At 38.9% G+C, this 22,416-nt stretch overlaps 1 protein-coding gene across 3 annotated transcripts in view; it reads left to right on the top strand.

The window, feature by feature from the left end:
• Positions 1-22,416, top strand: part of KDM4C (lysine demethylase 4C) — a 287,512-nt gene that overhangs the window by 34,465 nt on the left and 230,631 nt on the right. For all 3 annotated transcript variants that reach the window (XM_042451543.1, XM_042451544.1, XM_042451546.1), the window contains exons 6-7: positions 7,285-7,478; positions 20,829-20,878. In XM_042451543.1, the coding sequence (XP_042307477.1) occupies positions 7,285-7,478; positions 20,829-20,878 (244 nt within the window). The remainder of the gene's footprint in view (positions 1-7,284; positions 7,479-20,828; positions 20,879-22,416) is intronic.

Below are 22,416 nucleotides of genomic sequence, written 5' to 3'. Positions count from 1 at the left end.
GTATTGTATTATAGCACTGTGAATAAAGAGCACTTTGGAGACTTTTGTTTCTCTGGTGGTTTATCAGAAGAAGCTACAGCATTGGTTTGCTGTGTGTCCCTGGAGGTTCCTGCATTGCTGCAGTTCCTGGAAAACATCCAGTTGCTGTCATCCCAATTGGACTCAGGGAGCCACGCTTCGGCTTCTGGAAATTTGCCAGCTCTGCTCCAAGGGTCTGGCTTAACCCCAGGACTCGTTTGAGTTGCTGACAAGGGTTGTTGGACCCCAGCAGTTGTGCTGACAGTTGTTTCTTGTATCCTTGGAAATATCGTAACATAGCAGTTGTCTTTTAACAAATTGTTAAAAGCCATCAGGTTGACTTTGACTTATGGCAAACCGTATGAATGAGAGACCTCCAAGTCACCCTAACTTTAATAGCACTGCTCAGGACTTGCAGACTCAGAGCTGTAGCTTTCTTGATTAAGTATATCCACCTGTAATGAGGTCATCTTATTTTCCTACTGCCATTTACCTTGCCAAGCATTATTGTATTTTCAACTGAGTCGTGTCTTCTATGTCCAAAGTATGAGAGTCTCAGTCAACTTAGCTTTTAGGGAGAGCTCAGGCCTGATGTGCTGTAGGACTCATTTATTTATCTTTTTTCACAGTCCTGTGTGTCTGCAGAACTCACCTCCAGCACCACCTTTCAAATGTTGATTTTGTTCCTATCAGATTTCTTCACTGTCCAGCTTTCATAATCATACATAGAAATTGGAAATACAATGACATGGACCAGCCCAACTTTGGCGTTCTATTATATATCTTCACACTTCAGGATCTGGTCTAGTTCCTTCATAGCTGCCGTTCCAAGTCCTAGTTTTCTTCTGAGTTCTTCATTGCAGTCCTCATAATGATTAATTAACAAGCCAAAGTATAGGAAATATTTCACTCAATGTCTTCATTATCTACTTGAAAGTTGCGCAGATCATCTGTTGTCATTATTTTTGTTTTCTTAACCTTCAGCTGTAACATTAAGCTGCACTTTCTTCCTTGACGTTTTTGAGCAATGGTTCCAAGTCTTTGTTACATTCTACTAGTAGTATAATGTCATCTTGAATTGTTGATGTTCCTTTCTCCAATTTTCATGCCTTCCTTCCTCAGAGTCTAATCCATCTTTGCATATCATATGTTCAGCATACAAGTTAAACAGATCGGGTAATAAAATGCAGCCTGGCTTGAACCCCTTGCCAACTGGAAACCATTCCGTTTCTCTGTATTTTGTCCTAACAGTGGCCTCTTCTTCCAAGTAAAGGTTATGCATTAAAATAATGAAATATTGTGGTACACTCATTTCTTTAAGAATGATCCATGTTTTCAAAATCTACCAAGTCAAAGGCTTTGCTATAATCTATAAAACACAGGCCATTTTTCTTTTGAAATTCTTTGGTGTGCCAAACCAGCACATTTGCACCATATTCTGTTATTTGCCACTATTGAATGCTACTTTCTGCATTTTTATGCTAGTCAAAAACATATGCCTAGTATTGTTAGCAAAATCTGTTGTATTAAGATATTAAGATATACAAAATACGTTGTATGTGTCATGGTCATTTTGCTGTTTCTCTTGCATTACTGTATCGCTTCCGTTTTTTCACTGGTAAATTTTCATTGTTGCTTATCTACCAAGGTCAATATAACTAGTTAACTATATTACAATCAGATAACAAGGTTTAAATCAGGAAGCATGTACAGTCGGCCCTTCTTATACACGGATTTTGTTATCTTGGAACCAAACCCCAGCGTATAACAAGTTCAGGCATATTTGTGTATTTATGTATCTTAATACTGTAATAACTAAAATAATAATTTTTATTTACATCCCGCCAACTCCAAATTGGACCTTCAGGTTGCCTTACTGAGGCCCCATCAATTTCATAGGCAGGGAATACTCAAAGACAGTTTTTCCATTCTCTCCTCCGAAATATAGCCTACAGCACCTGGTATTTCTTGACAATCTCCCATGTAAGTACTAACCAGGGCTGACCCTGCTTAGTTTCTAATGTCAGACAGGATCTGGTGCTTATTGAGTATTTAGGTCCTCACAGACATATTTATTTCTCCATAAATTCAAATATTTTGTATGAAATGTCACTTAATATCTTGTTGAGCTATTCTTCAACCAAAAGTTACTGGTACACACCTTTCATATCCACTTAAACCAGGAATTGTATTATTGATAACTGATGAATGAGTTAGCTTTTTTCTTTTCCCCCACCCCTTACTCTTGCATCATGTTGGTTAGATGGAACGCTGTGGACAAAGGCTGTCTTATTTGGTTGTCTTGTTATTTAAAAATCTTTGTACAGTAATAAACAAGTTTTAGGCATTTAACAACAACAACAACAAGTACTACTACTACTACTGCTAATAATAAAAACAACAGTAATAATAGATGTGTTAATCTATTGTTTTAAACTTCTTTTTGAATAAGAGTCAGGAAGATTTACAAGTAAAACTATGTCAGATTTCAACCTACCCCCCCCCCACGCCATAACCCCCCACTGCTTCTTTCATATTGTATTGATCAGGGATAAAGTTGAAGGAAATAGTTTTGTAGTTATTTTAAGTAATAAATAAAGAATATATTAATTTAGATCTTTAGAATACGAGTTGCTTACATTTGTAGACTAGATTTTCAGCATCAAGTTCTTTCCTCCCGTGTATCAAATGTAGCAGAAGTACAGCTCTTGGCTGCTATCTTCATTTAAGTTTTTAAGTGAAATTGCCTGCATGCATCTGTATGCAACCATTTTATTAAATGCTACCACTTATCAGAAGAACATTTCCCAGAAAGGGAGAAATAGAAAATGTATTTTGCTACAGAAAGGCCAAAAAAGTAGTAAGGTTCCATGCTTTAAATTTGCTAATAGGCATAGATAGATACACTCCTAGTGGTGCATGCAATCATGCAAGGCACCACAGCAGCAACTGAACAACCTGAAAAGTTTTTAAAATACAGATAACAAACACATATTAACTATATAAATGCAGTCTAGACACATATCTTGTTATCATTGTATACCAATACTCATAAGCCTTTTTCATTGGCCTTTTTTTATAAAACAAGGAACTGCTTATCATTCGTTAATGAATCTGTAAGAGTCAACATATCCTTGATTAGAGTGGGTCATTATTGAGTCATGAATAAAGCTTGGAATTAAAGATATTCTACTGTGGTTTTTTATGTGTTAAAAATTTTTATCCAGTCTTTAGCCAAAAAGTTCCACTTAGTTTATGGAGAAACATTAAAAACAATCAGTCCGTGCTCATTGGTTGCTGAATGTTGTTACTATCCCCAACTACAGCGACCTTGAATCAATAAACGTAGAAAGGTTTATTTAATGATGACTCAATTAGCTTTTTTCTTCTTCATTTCCATCTTTTTAGTCTTTATATAGTGGGTCCATTGTAGATGGATTAACAACAGGATTTAGACTTAAGCAATACAAGACAAAAGTAGTGCAGATGGGGAAGAAAGGGTATAAAGCAAACATAGGTATCAAATGTTAGAGTTCTTAAAAGGTTACCAGGTATAACAGTATAGGCAGAGAAGAATCCATTGGTTTCAGCAGTCTGTGGAATGTCCCTGCTTATGCGCCATATGGTCTTTGACTGAAGTTGCACAAAGAAGTATCACCATTTCCCCATGTATTATATTGAGCCCAGAGTGCAAAAGAATCAGAGGATATTCAGGCATGGCTCTGTTCTCTTAGCCACTGATTAGGCGCAGGGCCTCGGGTTCATGTGCATGTTCTGGCTACACATGAGCACCTGGTGAAGAGCACCTGCATATGGTACACTCTGCATGTTTTGGCTACACTTGAGCACCTGACAAAGAAGGAGCAGCCATACGGAAAGAGCAGAAGGCTGCTATTTTCTATTGAGTATGGCAAGAGCAGCTGGGGTTGTTGGCTAGCGCCTGTCTGGAGCTCTTGGCTGCTTTGTACATTAAGGAGGAGGCATAGATATTGGATAGGGCTCACTGGGCGTAAACAAGATTACATGTGAAAAGGATTAGGGCCGTTAAAGACAGGCCAAATAAAGCTGCTTCGAGTCACTTTGGGAATGGTATTTCAATGATGCATGTGTCCTAAGAGTCCAAAGCGGCACCAAATGCACTCCAGTCCTTGAACTGGAGTGTGCTGGTGCGGCTTTGGATTCTTAGGACGCATGCATCATGAAATACCATACCTCCAAAGTGACTCAAAGCAGCTTCATTTGGCCTGTCTGTAACAGGCCTAGGACTAGAAGACCACAAGTTGAATGTGAGTCAACAGTGATGCACCAACAAAAAGGCCAGTTTGATTCAAGGCTGCATTAAGAAGTACAGTGCGCCTGCACCATACATGGGTGACACGCAGCTTTAACCTTACGTGGATGTTTAAGCCACCAGGAATATAATGGCACATGCTGCGCCGCATACAAAAGTTGCTCCCGCATTAAAACAAATGGGGTTTGAGCATACACTGTTTCCCTCCGTGTATGGGGAGGGCCCACTGTATAGTGTCTAGGGAGGTAATGGTGCCACACTATTCTGATTTGGTCAAGCCTCATCTGGAATACTGTGTCCAGTTCTGGGCACCACAATTCAAAAAGAATGTTGACAAGCTGGAGCATGTTCGGAGGAGGGTGACCAAAATGGTGGAGGGTCTGGAAAGCATGCCTTATGAGAGACTTAAGGAGCCTGGTCAAGAGATGGTTAAGAGGCGATATGATAGCCCTGTTCAAGTATTTGAAGGGGTGTCACATTGAGGATGGAGCAAGCTTGTTTTCTGCTGCTCCAGAGAATGGGACATGGAACAATGGATGCAAGCTACAGGAACAGAGATTCCAATAAACAGTAGGAGGAACTTGGGGATGTAAGAGCTATTCGACAGTGGAACACACTCCCTCAGATAGTGATGGAGTGTCCTTCTTTAGAGGTCTTTAAACAGAAGCTGGATGGACATATGTCAGGGATTTTTTGATTGTGAATTCCTGCTGTAACAGAGAGCACTCCCAACTGTCCAATCAGAAGGCAGCTGAGGGCCAGCTAATAGCCTGTGCCTGAACTAGCAATTACATAATATCATTCAGTTCAAGAAAGAGATGTTCAACCATTCTGTTTAATAAAGTTTATATTTTGGTTTATATAAAAGCTTGTCAGTCGTACATATCAGCTCCATGCTACTATATAAAGAAAAGATCCTACCGCCAGGCATAAAAAAGAGGGTAACCGTTACATAATTGGTGGCAGCGGTAGGATAACAGAAGTCCCAGGTGCTTGCCATAAAAAAAGAAGGCTTGTGGTTTGGACATCCGGTACATAAATGGTGGCAGCGTAATTAGGTGGCAGCGGTGAGATAAGTAAAGCCCAAGCGCCTGCCATCTTTAAGAGGGGGTCCGTTACACCTGCATGGTAGGGAGTTGATTGGACTGGATGGTCCTTGTGGTCTCTTCCAATTCTATGATTTTATAAGGTGAGACAAAGGGTGTAAGAATATTGGTAGGAGTTTAAGTCCTTAGCTTAACTAGAGAATTTTTATTTACAATAATAATAGCTTTTAATAACATATTAGCATTTTTGAAGCATTCAGTAAAGGTTCAGTAATTTTTAATTTCAGCAATCATATTCTATGTGCAGATAGTATTCTCAGGATGCAAGAATTGTTTTATTTCTAGAGTCTTTCTTCTAAAGAAATGTAATATAGTTTTCATCTTAAACAATATAGCCTATGTTTTGATCAGCTATTTACCTGTGTTTTATCTGCAGGAATGGCAGTTTATCTTTGGGATTAAATTAAGTGTATTGGGCAGTGTTTCATTGAAAGTCATGGTTAGCACACCTTGCATAGCTGTATTTTGGGGTTCCTATATTTCATATCTCATATCCGGAGACAGCATGTTTTTGAGTGATCAGTGACCTTTCAGGAACAATAGGTTAGGTTCCCTGGAGAAAAGGAATGTGTCTGGAGGCATGTGCACATTCATGTAATAAGACAATAAAATATAAATGGATGTACTAATTGTGCCTTCCTTTCCCCAAATCATCTGCATTTTCTCATGCAACTGCAGAGAAAGAATCTCCTTGCATTCACAGCAGTAACCCAGCCTCCCTGCTTACCTCCTGAAGTATTCCCACCCAAACTTTCCTGTTTTTGTCACACTAAAATTAAAGCCATCAACTAGTCTATAATACCATTGTCAATTCCTGACAAAGAACATCCCTTTGTTACCTGACAAGATAGCCCACTGGTTGGGGCTAGATTTTAGGTGTAAGTATGGGTTTAGAAACCTAGTCTCTGTGCACTCACAGGATACATACAGTTGTCCCAGGCTGCCCTCTGTGTATGCAGCTGTGCTGCCCTCAGACCTCCCAATCTGAGCCACTTCAGCTTTCTGTGATCTACTCATTGAACAGGTAAATATCACCCCTTGCACACCCTTGAAACCGTTCTATCCCTTTTCCATATTTCCATTTCATATAGCTTTGGATGTTGTGTCTATGAATCGCTATTGTGTGTGTTTTATATTGTTGCTACTCATGCTTAGAGAGTGACTAAAATCTTGCATGAGGGAGAAGTACAGTAGTGTAAAAGTTTGACATGCAGAATTGTGCTGTCTCCTCTTCCCCAAACCCATTTTTTACTTTCAGGAACCCTCTATGGCCACTTCATGACTAGTGAAGAACAGAAGGCACTAGAGAGGTGTCTGTCTGTTTTCCTGTAGCCAGCCACAGAACAAAAACATTCTCTGCTAAGACCTTTGCATCAACACCAGAGATCTTGGCTAAGGATGTCATTGTATTCAGCTCTAGGGAAATAGCCAGATGCTTCTGTGTTGCCTCCTGCTCTAAAGTGGTCACTAAATGGCTGTAGAAGGGGATAGTGAAACTAATAGGTGGTTTGTTGGGGATTTTGGTTGTTGTGCAGGTCAGTAGAGAATTCTGATCTTTGCAGTGACCAAAAAAGGGACTTACAGTAGTGTAAATGAGACATATTCCACTATAAAACAGTAGCAGCTGGGCTGAGATTTTTTTAAAATAATTATATGAATATATGCCTTGTCTCCAAGATAGCTGCCCATGCTCAAATTAATTATAATGGGACTATTTAGATGTACAGTATTACCTTTTCCTGAATATGAAAAGCATAAATTGAATTGCCTTTTGGTCAAAAGCTGATGTTGCACGTTAGTTTTTATTTTGTTGGTCATTTATTGATCATTCATCAATTGATTGGCTGTCTTTTCATATTTTCCTTTCAGAATGTTAAGGAATGGAATATTGCTCATCTCAGTACCATATTGGATGTTGTAGAAGAAGACTGTGGAATCTCAATTGAAGGAGTAAACACTCCATATCTGTATTTTGGCATGTGGAAAACAACATTTGCATGGCACACTGAAGATATGGATCTCTACAGTATTAATTATCTTCACTTTGGAGAACCCAAATCCTGGCAAGTTAATTCCTTATGACAATTAATTTTATGAAATATTTCCCCTCTTTCTGAAGCTTAAATGAGATAAGTAGGTATTTGGTTAAATCCATTGCTATCTCTGAAGACAGAAAGAATTAGATTAAAATGTAAAACAACCAAACTCTGATATTTGTGTGGAAGGAAGCACACCTTAAACATTAATATAATCTGTTCAAATGGAAAAGCTTAAAATATTAAACATGGAGCTCAGATAGTTCAAGGATAGAACACCTCTGTTCCATGCAAAATGGCCCCAGTCTCAATTATTGACATCCTTTGTAAAACTCTGGAGAGCTGCTGTCAGGCATTGTAGCACACGGTACTCAGCTTGTTGTACGAAAGGTCTGACTTGATAAAAGTCACAAACTACTTTTCTAATTAAGAAAGAATGATAGAATAAAATGAAATGAAAGACAGACAGACGAATACAGAGAAGTGAATTTTTCATCCCCCTAAGAGCTTCTATTAATTAGCCTAGAATGGATAATGTCTCTTCTATTTCTAGATGTCATCCTCCTGTTATATAGCTCAGGGTTGGAGGTGGCATCTCTCATCTAGGACACAGCAAGTCAAGGTATTGGGGAAGGAGAAATAAAAACAGCCAGATTCCCATGTCCCATTCCTGAAACCCTCTCCTCCTCCATGAAACCTGAACACCACTATATATATTATACAATACTGTCAGGAGCCAGGAACAGATGCATTCCATTTTGGGGCTAGGGATCTACAGCAATATTTTAACTTTCTAACAGGAAACTTGACTTACTGTATGCATCAGTTGGAATCTAGTAAGACTACTGAAAAAAAAGCTAATGGTTTTTACATTATCAGGATATTCTGGGTATTAAATTTGCAAAGAGACATTCTTAAACTGTCTGCCCACACCTGTGCATGGTCTTGCTCTGAGCCTCCAGAATGTTGGAAGTGGGGGATAGATGGCAGGAGACAAAAGGAAAACAATCTTTGGATAACATAACAGGATAATTGCTTCAGACCATGCCTCATTATGGTTTTCAATCCCATCTGGACAGAGCCATCATAGGGAAAGATGAAAACTGACTATCTAGACTGTTAGCATGTTCCTAGAGCACTACATAAATGCTGAATGCAGTAATAAAGTAGAATTTAGAATGGAGAACACTAGAACAAACACTGTTGACCAGTATCAATTTCAAGGCTAATTACTTTTATTTAAATGGGCAAGAAAGCTATTATTTTCTGACAGTAATGATGTACAGTACTCTAGCTTCACATCACTGGTATAACATATGCCTGGATTTTTCATTTTTAATTATATGCATTGCTTTGAAATGATGGATTTTATAAACTGAAGTGTATTGTAATGCAAGTCAGGAAAAATAGTATTTTTAAATAGTACAGCTGGGTGTTAGGTAGTTTATATTTAAACAGTAGATTTAACCAAGGGTAGTCATATTCATAATGTGGTAAGTATAAATTATTAGTTTCATATTAGTAAATGTGTTTTGTTATGTTACAGTAAATGATAAACGTTGAATATCTCTTATCTGGAATTCCAAAACTTGAAGTACTCCAAATTCAAAATGTTTTGGGCTACAGCACAAAAAATCTAGTTATGTAACTATACTGTATCTGTGAGGCTAGAGAGAAGTAGCTGGAGAGAGACACCAGGATCTGTGAAATGGCAGGAATCCACTCCTCCCTCCATTTCACAGATTCTCTCCAGCCTCATTATGCAGATGCAAATACATGTATCCCAATTTCACTTCCAGCTCAGGGTTGCATGGCCTTCCTGCGTTCCTGGAACCACATAGTGGCATGTGTCCTTGTGAAATGCCATATCTGTCATACTGGTTGTGTGCCTGGCAGATGGTTTATATAGTTTATTTGCTGACAAGGCAGGTAGGTTGATGCTGGACTTGGATCCATTTAAGCCTATTAGCAGTTGTAACAAATAAAAGCTGAAGTCGTTTTTCCCCCAGTCATTGGCTATATGTGCCTGTTGGACAGCAAAGGCAGAATTGCCACTGAGTCTACAACTTCTTTTGTTATATTTTTTATCAGGGCAAAGTGTAGCATCAAGCTGAAATTTGTGGCTGAATGAGTGACAGTGGATATGACATAGGAGGATATGTGGGGGCAGAGAGAAGGCAGCACCATGCTTTGGAAGTGGCTAGTGATCATTTTGGTTGAGGGATTCTGAGAGGTGTAGTAACAAAAAAACTTTCTCACGTAAAATTGGCAGAAAACATACTGTATCTTGTTCTATTTGCAGAAGTTCCCACCACACAGCAGACATTTCCATTTGCAGAAGTACCATGTTGTGTTCAGATCTTTGTAAGTTTTTTTTCTTTGTGGCACTTATGCCATAAACATTACATGTATTGTAGAATACATCATGACAAAGTAGCCTTTGTCTCAGAAATGGCTTGAATAGGTACACTTTAATATCTAGTCCTTGTACAACCATGATAAGTCTGAATTGTCTTTCTGGGGCTTTAAGATACATTGATCTCTCTTTGTGGATATCAGGGTTTTTCCCCTCTTAATTTTTCAAGTTAAACTTAAATCTCATGAAAGCAGAAGTGAACAAGTGCTGCTTACATAAAGCATAGGCAGGCTTCTGGCATGGAAATGAAACGTTTTGGGCTGACCTCCAGGGCATATCATTCTAGATTTGGAAGAGCAAACCTTTTGTCATTGAACAGTTACTGTACCCTGCAGTTAACTTGTGTTATTCCAGAAAGGTTAATCATCTTGACAAGTCCAGTTAAGAATTAAAGGAATGCTGATACTTTCTTCACAAAAGAACAATAGGTAACTGTAAATAGACATTACATACTTTTTATCTAATAGAAAGTTAACTACTCTTCCATGGGACTATAGACTGACCCTTATTCTTGACAGCTCACCTTTAGTTCATCTGTCAGCTGAATATGATTAACTTTTATTCAAGGAGTGTTATTTATGAAATGGAGACCTTTTCCTTTGAAACCAGGCTGCATATTTGTACTTTTAGCTCCTGATCTTATGAACCAGCTGAACAGAGATATATTTTGAAATGAGGTGGTAAAGGAAAGAAAAGGCCAAGCCATCTCTTTGAGTCAATGGAACTTAAAATATTACTTCTAATAGAGAATTGAACTGCTTGACCCCAACAGCATTGTAACCAAAGTGAAGCCATTGTGAAACAAAGTGAAGATACTGGCACATTTGGAGAAACTCTTAAGGTCTGCAGAAGTACAAGAATTCTTTATTAAAAAACAGCAAAGGATCCCCAAGTGGTCCAGTGGGGGCTGAGCATCCTTATTGTGTTGCATTGAGAACTGGAAGAGGGGGAATAATGGTATCACTCAAAATGGAAGGATCCCAGTGATAAGCATCACTTTGCATTGTCTTTGATTCATTTGCTTCCCACTGACTTCATGACCTACTTCAATTAATGTTTATAGATGTTTTGCAGGAATATTTTGATCATTTATCTTGATTAATATCTTCCATGGGATCAGTTTAATACTTAGAGGAGTTTGGGGGGAAATTCCAAAGATTCTGTGCCTTTTTCACACTTGGAAACATGATTTTTTTCAATTTGATAAGAGTAGGTTTTTCAAAATGACTGGCTTATTAGTGAACAAAGTCATACTTGTGTAACTGAGCATGGGGAAAAGAAAGAAGTGTATCTCTAAAGTCATCCACTTCATACTTTTATCATAGCAAAGTATCCCGACTGTCAACACTTATTATTGATGTGCTTAGCACACAGCAGGCACTTAACATTTGAAACTAAAAGCAGTTCAAATAATATCAAGCAAAAAGAAGATTGACATTTTCACTGGTGATATTTTGGTACTCATTAAACTTTACCTACAAACTGACACTTGTCATCTGACAGTGGCTATAAGTAGTGTTAAATTCTAAGAAAAAGAAATGGTAGCTTAAGAATTCAGTGATACATTTCAAACCCAACCTGAAATGAGCAACTGCAACTCATAATCAACATGTGTATGAGTGTGTTTTGTGGAGAGATGGGGAGAATGATTGGCTGGCAAAAAAAATCTTTTTTTTAAAATAGTCATTTCCTTAGTTTCTTTCTTAAACTCAGGGAAGTTTCCATTGTTAAGAAAGATAAAATTAGGGCCAAAATAGACTGCCAGGTAAACCCGGCTTCTAGCCAGCTTGGGTGCGTGGCATCACACGCGTGGAGGTGTGGCATCACACACCTCCAAGTTGCCCAGAAGCTGCTCTGGCGATTACATGTTGGCCAACTTACGGATAACTTGGGAGTGTGGCATTCAGACACCACTCGCCCCAGAGCTGGCAAAAAGCTGGCTGTAGAGGTGAAGGGGCAGCTTTTTTCTGCCCCAAATAGGAGCACATTTTTCTGCTCCTATTTGGGGCAACAGCTGGTCAGATTGGGGCTGCAGCGTGTGGTTTCCGCGGTCCCAGTCTGGCTCTCTCAGGGGCGGCATCACCCCCCCTTCAGATCCATTTGTTTTTGCAATATTAAAACTAAGAATAAAAACAAGAATCAATCTTGATTTTTAAAAGATGCATATAATAAACCTCATTGAAATCTATGAAAAAAATATCGACAAAAAACTCACCATGATATTTTTGGATCTACAGAAGGCATTTGCTAGTGTAAGTTGGGGTTTCCTTCTAGAATTGTTGAAAAGGATTGAGACAGGAGATAACTTTTTGACTTGGACCCAGGCAGTTTGACTTGGACCCACTCAAATAGGCAGAATTGCAGTAAATTATGACATGACTGACCCATTATTAATTGAAAGAGGCACCAGACAAGGTTGCCCCCTCTCCCCTTTATTATTTAATTTAGTATTGGAAACATTATTAATCAGACTTAGATCTAATAAACAACTGCATAGAGTAAAAATTAAAAGAACAGAACACAAAGTAAGAGCATATGTGGACGATCTTCTCTTGACATTGTTCAACCCAACTGAAGATATTGTCCTGTTGCTTGAGGAATTAGATAACTCTGCTAAAATCTCAGGCTTAATAGCCAACAAAAATAAATCATCCATCATAACATTAAATCTTACTCAGGAAGAGATCCAAGATCTAAAAAATAGTTCCAATATGCAGATTCAAAAAAAGTTTACCGTATATACTCAACTATAAGTCGAAAAATGTATGCCCCAAAATGCACTCCAAAATCCTGGGTAGACTTATGGAAAGGTCAATGAGTTAATGCTAAAAATTTTTGTGAAAGAAGTGTCCACCTTCCTCTGTAGCCTTGTAACGGCTCCTTGTTTCAAGCCCCGGCGCCGGAACAAGGACTGGAGTGTGGCTTTGGTGCAACTTCCGGCTCTTAGGATGCATGAATCATTTAAACAGCATAACTCCAAAGTGACCTGAAGCAGCTTTATTTTGGCCTGTCTGTACGGGCCCTTAGTTATGATTTTAGTCCCATTAATTTCACTGGAAATTAAGTGCAGCCAATTTAGTCTGGCTTTTGCCCAGTAACGTTTAGCATATAGAAATTGTACATATGTACTTGGCATCAAAGGTATTAATTTCATAAAACTTTAAACTAAAATGCTTATGCATTTCATAGTGTCATATATACACTCAAAGAATACAAACTGTAAATAGAAATAACCCTCAATTTATGCAGTATGATATGCTTTTAAATGAAGAATGCATAGTCTTATATTTTCTGACGATGAGAGGCAGTCAGAATGTGGCATTATTTATATTTGTTATTTTTCACAGACTGTGGCAAATGAACTCTCTAATAGAGACAAACAGCTTTTTGAAGTTAAGAACGAAAATATCTCAAAAAGTATACATCTTTATGTGAATCAGACAGTTTCGCATTGCATTTAGAAAACTGAATGCGTAATGAAAGGTAACTGAGACATAAACTGTAAAGTAATAACTTTTGACGATAATACAATATGATTGTAGCTGTGCAAGTATTTGCACCAAATAATATAACATTAATAAAGAGCATTTGTTGAAAAAAACTAGTGCCAGAATTGTAGGTTTTTAAAAAACGTCATATAGGGCCTGAACAGACAGGCCAAAATAAAGCTGCTTTGGGTCACTTTGGAGGAATGCTGTTTAAATGATGCATGTGTCCTAAGAGTTGGAAAGCCACACCAAAGCCATGCTCCAGTCCTAAGGACTGCAGCATAGCTTTGGAGCAGCTCCTGGCCTCTTAAGATGTGTGTGTCATTCAAACAGCATACCTCCAAAGTGACCTGAAGCAGCTTTATTTTGGCCTGTCTGTTTGGGCCCATAGTGAACAAAGATAAATGCTAAATTCTTCATCCTGATCTTATCCATTTTACCTCAGAAGTACGATTTGTTTAAATTAGAATTATATCCAATTGTGCATGGGATAGCAGGACTGATTGTACTTGTTTTATATTTAAGCAGTTTGAGGAAAAATATCTTAATTATGATTTGGGTATTCTGAATATATTCCAATCACTTTTCAAAAACTAAAGATATGATGCAGGTAGAGCTAAATCTCAGATCAAACCTCACTGATTTGTTGAAGTCTTATTGATTTCAGTGAGAGAATTAACATATTTTGAAGCCTCTCCTATTGAAATCTGTGGTGCTTATAAATGTTTCACCTCTTGGATTACAACTATCAAAGGATATGTCAACTATAATTTCACATAAATACATTGCAAAGACGATGCTTTAAAATAATATTTGGGTAAAAAGTCTATTTATACTCTTTGAAAAGCAAAACATTGCATATTAACTTTAGAAACTCTACTTTAACTTTTTAATATTTTTACGAGCTTTGGCTGACATACCAGCTACCTCTTTACCTTAAAGACAGACCTGGCTGTAGTCATTCCTGCTTCTGGGGCTCTGATCCACACAGTTTCCAGACCAACTAAGGCTTTGAGGTGAAATGATGTTACAGATGCACCAAAACAATGGTTTATTGATTACATGATCATATTAAGTGGGATGCAGCTATAAAACCTTAGATAAAGGCAACTTCAACTGATCAAAGTAGTCCTGCTGTTTACCAGAGTCCAATGATGAACAGACCAGTTTCCTGGGCTGCAGTATGGCCAATTCTCACTCCATTAGGGCAAAATCAAAGAATCTGATTTTTCCTGATTGATCAACATTCTTTCTTTCCTTCTCTGGTTGACACATTCTAAGGCAAAGGGGGGGGGGGGGAGAGGTCACTCCATTCTAACAAAGGAAGATCCAAAAGCAACAACAAGTTTATTGGGCCAGCTCCAAAGCAGTTAATATATTATGCAAATTTTCAAAAATTTAGTGTCTTCTTCATCAGGCCAAGTTGTTAAAAATTACAGAGGAGACAAATGGTGATGATGGGCCTACATTCTGTCTGAGATGTCAGCATGGTGCTGAAGGATTTCAGTGCAGGCAGAAGCTGCTCCCCTTATTGGCCATGTGAGGATTAGGAATAAGGAGCAATAAAAGTCAAGTAATAAAATTTCAACTCCATTAGCAACAGAAAATTAACTTCTCTTGAGATTCAGTTGTCCCCGTCCTGTGTGAAGCTAGCTGCTCCTTTCTTAGTCAGAGAACATTAAATTTGTCAAAGAGCCTCTGTACTGTTATATCTGGAAAAACGTTTAGGTGCTGTATAGGTGAAACTTGCCCAGTTGTAATGCCAGATCTGATGTTTAACATCTTTGCCTGCTGAAGAAGCCAGTGAAGTGTCAAAAGCTTGCATAATGTAATTTTTTTTGCTTTGGAGTTGGCCCAATAAAGGTATTGCTGCTTGCGGATTTTGTATTTTGTTTTATTTTGCTGCACAGCCAAATGGCTACCCCCTGAATAAATTTACAAAGGAAGAGTTTCTCAATCGTTCTAAGGTAGAAACATCCTTATCTACCTCTGCAGCTTGAGCTGACCTTGCACAACCTGCTAGAGAATCTACAACTAATAAAAGGTACATTGTTGTTGCTGCTGCTGCTGTTATTTTTTCTTGCTATAGGCCTTCTTCATTAATTGCCTCTTTACTATGTTATGCACCTATTCAGGATATAAAATACACGTATAAGGTGAATGTAAGAGCTGTCACTCCTTGGCAGATCTTCTGGAAATTCCAAGTTCCTCTTAGTGCTCAGAATTCCTGACTTTTCATTCAACAGGTAGGACAGACATAGAAATGTACAGCTTACAAGGCAGTAAGCTAAATACAAAGAAAACACACACACAAATGCACACAGTAACAACTAATATGAGTATAGGATGTAACATGATACCAAGTATCCAATCTAGAGGCCTTCTGAATCTGGAATACTTACGTGATTTATATTACATAACTCTGAAAAGTGTACAGAATTTTTTGCTTTTCTTCATGGTTTCTATGACTCACAGTTGGGTCTTTTGCCTTTGCAGAGCCCCACACTAAAAGGTCTAGAACTGAGTAACTGGTGAAGACTTCTTCCCTTCGTACTTGGTGCAGCACAGCAAAGCAATTCTTCCCTAATTTTCTTTTTGTTTCCTGTCAAGTTCATATCGCTAGGAAGTTCTTCTCAATGCTTCTTCACTTCTTTTGACAGTTCACCTTTCATACTCTTCTTTCTTTCCTTTTGATTCTTTCTTTGAAAAAAGTGATTCCTTTTTTCATTATTATCTTTCTATTCCTTTTTGTAAGTTCAGTGAAGGGGCATTTGTTTCCTTTTAAAAAAGAGTTTCACCTATGGAAGCAATATTTCCACCCAGGGCAATGTTATTATACTGCACTGGCGAAAGGACTGAGAGGCAAAGACACACACACACACACACACACACACACACACACCCACCCCAACCTTGCAAAGCAACCGTGGCTTTTCCCCAGGGCTGGGGAGTGGTAGTAAGGAGTAAAGGAGTAAGAGGTTTTTACAGGATTAGGAGTAGGAGTAACATTAAGAAGAAATAATCTTACTCTGGAATAGGACAAGGAATAACCCCCAAATCACCACTACACTCCAGTCCAATTTCCAACAGCTAATATTAATATAGGATGTAACATGATACCAAGTATCCAGTCTAGAGTTCTTCTGAATCTGGAATACTTATGTGATTTATATTAAATAACTCTGAAAAGTGTACAGAAATTTTTGCTTTTTGGTTTCTAGACATTTTCAGTGTAGGGCTCTGCACAGACAAAAGACCCAACTGCCTGAGTCATAGAAACCATGAAGAAAAGCAAACATTTTTGTACACTTTTCAGTGTTATTTAATATAAATCACATAAGAATGGAGGAGGGCAAACTATGGCCCGGTACAGACGGGCCTATAGGGCGCCCTCATCACGTGCTAGGGGTTGGCCGTGGGCGCAACGCCCATATGTGTCTCACCCCTAGCATGTGACGTGGGCGTCAAAATGACGGCGCCCTGTACACACACGTGCCGCCATTTTGACATGATGGACATTTAGTGTCTGCACGTCGCGCCCCCTTTTGATGTCGTGAGTGTGCCATTGGCGCACTGCGGCGTCACAAGGGCGCCACAGAAAGAAACCGATTTTTGCTGCATGAGGAAGCCGTGCAGTTTGTCCGCTGCAGCATCCTCGCGCGGCAAAACAAGGCGCCGGCAGTCCGCCCTTTTTGAGCGCCATTGTCCCCATCTTCAAAAAAGAGGAAAAAGAGGATCACAACAATTATTGCCCCGTTAGTACCAGGAAAGATTCTAGAATCTATGAACATTTAGAAGGGAATGCCATATTCACAAAAGAAACAAGTCATGCCAGACTAATCTGGTTTCTTTTTTTGATAAAATTACCAGCTTAGTAGATGAAAGGTATGTTGTGGATATAGTATATCTTGATTTCAATAAGGCCTTTGATAAGGCCCCCATGTGATTTGTGCAAACAGCTAGTAAAATGTGTGAGCTAGACAATGCAGCTGTTAGGTGAATTTGTAATTCATCGACTGGCTGAACCCAAAAGGTGCTCAGCAATATGGCTCTTCTTCATCTTGGAGAGATGTGACCAGTGGAGTGCTCCAGGGTTCTGTCCTGGGCCCAGTGCTATTTAACATCTTTATCAATGACTTGGATGAAACAATGGAGGGATTGCTTATCAAATTTTCAGATGAAACCAAATTAGGAGGAGTAGCTAATACCCCAGAGGAGAGGGTCAAAATTACCTTAATAATAATAATAAATTTTATTTATATCTCCTGCTTCTCCCTTCGGATCGAAAGCTGGGCCAAAACTAACAAAATTATTATTTACAGGCTGAAATGTAAGGTACTGTACTCAGGCAGAAAAAATAAAATGAATGGATATAGGATGGGGGACACCTGGCTTTTCAACATTGCATGTGAAAGAGATCTAGGAGTCTTAGTAGACCGCAAGTTGAACATGAGTCAGCAGTGTGATGTGGCAGCTAAAAAGGCCAATGTGATTCTAGGCTGCATCAATATAAGTTTGTGTCTAGGGAGCTATATACACAGGCCCTAAGAGATGGTGTGACCCTGCCCTTTTCCTAGCCAGATTAGGGCTGTGGCAACTGCAAAAAGCAACTCCTTTTTGTCCCCTGGAAAGGTCACGATAGCCACAGCTATATGGCGCTCCTTTGGTGCTGCGTTGTGTGGATGTCATGGCACCCTAGGGGACAGAGTCGGACTGTGTGTCATGTGGATGTGACGCCTGACTCCGCCTCCAGGCCGACTTTGATGGCCGATCTGAAGAGTCCCTAGGTCAAGGGAAGTAATGGTGCCACTTTGTTCTGCTTTGGTCAGCCCTCACCTGGAATATTGTGTCCAGTTCTGGGCATAAAAGTTCAAAAAAGATGTTGACAAGCTGGAGCATGTCCAAAGGAGGGCGACTAAAATGGTGAAGGGTTTGGAAACCATGTTCTGTGAGAAACAACTAAGGGAGCTGGGTATGTTTAACCTGGAGAAGAGATGGTTAAAATATGATAGCCTATTTAAGTATTTGAAGGGGTGCACATTAAGGATGGAGCAAGCTTGTTTTCTGCTGCTCCAGAGAATAGGGCAAAGAACAATGGATGCAAGCTACAGGAAAAGAGATTCAACCTAAAAATTAGGAAGAACCTTCTGAAATGCGAGCTATTTGGCAGTGGAGAGTAGTGGAGTCTCCTTTGGAGGTCTTTAAACAGAAGCTGGATGATCATCTGTCAGGAATGCTTTGATTGTGAGTTCCTTCATGACGGGGTTGGAATGGATGGCCCTTGTGGTCTCTTCCAAATCTGTGATTCTGTGACTCATATATTTGAGCTACTTCAGGTCAGTGAAATTCTGTTATTCCTCGTATCCATTTATATTTTCTGTGTATCATTTTTGCCTTCTCTGTCCTGAATAATATTTTTTTCAATCTTCCTTTATTAATCAGTTTATGAAACCATTAGGAAGCTTGTCTTTATACAGCTGAAATCATTCAAGAATTACCTTTTAACGTACTGAATATTTGCTCATATCTGCATATCTGGTCTCTTATTTGGGGGGTTGTGTGTGTGGGGGGGGGGGGGGTTCAGAGAGACTGAAGTGCTCTACTAGTGTCCTCACCAATATCACCCTCCTGAGGTTGTTTAGCATTTGCAACAAGATGAATTGGCAAGTCCTTCTTATGTAATAACTTTGGAAGGAGGCATATTTACACAATGCATATGCACACAAGTATATATCTCTATATAGATAATATAAAATTGAACTTACTTGGGGATGAAGGTCTATGGGAAAGAGGGAAAGGGGAAAAGGAAGGGTACTAGATTCCTGTTATACTTTATGAAACTTCTTCTCTTTGCATCAGCATATACTGTAGCTGTTTTTAAAATGTATAAAACACTTTGTCCAAAGTAACAACCCATTAATAAAGCTGTATGTAAATTTACCAGATGGAAAAATTATCTGGATATACAGAGTGTACACCAATAAAAGGTCTTCCTTCTGGGATTGTTTGATGGCAGACTGAGAATGAGCTATGACAGATTTTCCCCACATCCCTAGTAGGTTTGGGCAACTTTAAAAGGGGGCATGTTGTGGACCACATCTCCTGATGAAACCAGGAATGAATGACAATCTAGTTTTCCTCCAAAACTAGTAAAACCTAACATAAAGCAAATTAGTATTGTGATTCGCCTTATTTGGAAGATGAATTGCTGTTCCTGAAGTGTTCTCAGAGGGCAGTTCTCCACTTCCAAAAACATTTTTGCGATGGTTGGCAATGGAACAACATACAGTGGATCCTTGTTATATGCTGGGGTTTGGTTCCAAGATCTCCCGTGTATAACAAAATCCGTGTATGCTCAAGTCCCATTAAGTATAATGAAATAGCAAAATGGTGTCCCTAATAAAAAATGGAACATCAAGGTAAATTTATACTTTTTTGGAACATTTTCAAACCGTGTATGCTTAAATCCGTGTATAAAAAATCTGTGTATAAGAAGGGCCGACTGTAAATACCATCTCTGTGTGGAAGGGTACAGTTCAGGGAAAGAGCACACTTTGTAAGCAGAAGGTTGAAATCACAGTATGTACAAGTAAGGCTAGGAAAAAATCCTGTGTGAAATCCCTAAAGGTCAGTTTGGCGGGATATAGACTGCCATATAGTACTTTTTCTATACGTACTAGGGTTAGGAAGGGGCGGTGCCTCCGCACCCCCCTAACCCTAGTACGTATAGAATACGTACAACATGGCGGCGCCCCTTCCACATGGGGCCTCCATGTTTACGTACTGGACGCATAGCGTGTCGCGACGCCTATGACGCCGCGAATGCGCCAGCGGCGCCTCACGACGTCATAAAGGCGCTGCAAAAAGAAGCTCCAAAATGGAGCTTCTTTTTTGCTCCGCACGGGAGCCGTGCGGTTTGGCTCCCTAAAGTTGACAAGACTGCACTTGCTGGACTAGTTTGGTATAAAGCAGCTTTATGTGTTCCTGAAAGTCTCCTGCTCTGTATTTTGTTCAGTGCCAGAGGTTTTGCTCTTCGTTCCTCCATCAATGTAGCTGTGATATGGTGGATGGGATGAGGGACAGGGCCTTTCCAGATGTGCTGATATTTTGAAAGATCTTTTCTGAAGAGGTTTTCCTGGATGCTTTTAAATTTTTGTTTTGCCTTTTCCAGCAAGCTCTTTTGACCAAATTTTATCCCCTCATGTCGAGAGATGGACAACTATTATTCTACTGTTTGCTTTTGTGGCATTAGTTTTTTTTTGTTTCTATTCAATTGATGTTTTGATTGTTTTACTTTTAAAAGGCTTACAGAGAATTTAATTGCTTTGCATTTTAGTTTGGAAAGCAAAGTAACACTAAAAATACATTAAAATATTTTTTTCTCTCATTAGCATCTAATCTGTGCAGTTTGCTCTGTTGTAGGTTAACAGTGGCTATAAACCCTTTTGTGTTTTCTTTTTATGTAAATTTCAGGTATGCTATCCCTCCAGAACATGGAAAGCGACTTGAGCGACTAGCTCAAGGTAAGGTGGTTTTCAAAAAATACTTTCATATATCAAAGATATACAATTCAAAGGTGTCTTATTTTTAGGGGGAAAACATCTAACTGTTGTGGATTCCATTTGAGCTGCCTGTAAGAATGTTGTATCTAAACTATATTGTGATTTTGAAAAATTGTTGATATCCTTATTTTTATGTTATATTTTGATTTTTGCCTAAATACAGAATTACAGTGGACCCTTGTTATACGCTGGGGTTTGGTTCCAAGATCCCCAGTGTATAACAAAATCCGTGTATGTTCAAGTCCCATTAAATATAATGACATAGCAAAATGGTGTCCCTAATAAAAAATGGAACATCAAGGTAAATTTATACTTTTTTGGAACATTTTCAAACTCTGTATGCTTGAATCCGTGTATAAAAAATCCGTGTATAAGAAGGGCCGACTGTAATAATAAGATTGTGTGTTTATATGCGCCTTCAAGCCACCTGTCAACATATGGTGACCCCATGGATTTCGTAAGGTTTTCTTAGACAATGAATACTCAGAGGTGATTATTCTGGTTCCTTCCTCTGAAATACAGCCTACAGCCCCTGGTATTTGTTAGCATGCTCCTGTCAAAGTACTAAACAGGGCTGACCCTGTTTAGCTTCCAAGGTGAGACGAGATCTGGTGTCTATAGATTAGGAAATTGAAAAAGCAGCACGTCTATTTGACAGTTGTGTTTAAGATGAGTCTAGTTTCCTGTGTTCATATTTGTTATATAGGGTGGGTAGTGTGGTTTTAATGTTTGTAATTTCATATTGTTTTTAGATGAGGTTTTAACTGTTTTATTGTAATATGTTTTTAGAATTTTATTTGTGAACTGCCTTGGGTCTCCTCCGGGGAGAAAGGCGGGATATAAATCAAACAAACAAACAAACAAACAACAAACAAACAAACAATAATACTTGTGTGTAGAAGATGCAGGTAGAAATCATCATGTTGCAGTTTTAGAGGAAAATTACATTTTGGTCAAAAGCTAATGCCATATCTGCAGATTTTCAAATGTACATTGGGACTCTTCCTAGCTCTCTTTCCCCCTCCCAACTGCTTCAGAGTGTCTAGCCCTATTCGTACTCTCTAAAACATTAACCTATATGCATGATCAAAGCAAGAAGGGCTTTGTACCCATCATTTTTGCACTCTTCTCATGGGAAGTGATAGTGCAGATAAGACAGCCTCTACTACATGAGGATGTGCTATGCATATTCCAGAATCCTGAAATATCTGGATTTCTGTTTGTTAGGAGAAACTTCACATGAATTTTTTAAAGATCCTCCTCGCCCACCTGATTTTTCAGGATTCTGGAGTGTGCAGAGTGTCCACATGCCACATGTAGGTAAAGGTATCCCCTTTAACATGGTTGCCAAGTCATGTCTGACTGTAGGGGGTGATGCTCAGCTCTGTTACTAAACTGAAGAGCCAGTGTTGTGAAAGACTACTTTGTAGTCACATTGCCAGCATGATTGCATAGAGCTCTGTTATCTTCCCATTGAAGTGGTACCTATTTATCTACTT

Source organism: Sceloporus undulatus, chromosome 2 (genome assembly GCF_019175285.1).
Source record: "Sceloporus undulatus isolate JIND9_A2432 ecotype Alabama chromosome 2, SceUnd_v1.1, whole genome shotgun sequence".
Lineage (NCBI taxonomy): Eukaryota > Metazoa > Chordata > Lepidosauria > Squamata > Phrynosomatidae > Sceloporus > Sceloporus undulatus.
Note: the sequence above shows the minus strand (reverse complement) of the source record. Positions and strands in the feature narration are given on the sequence as shown.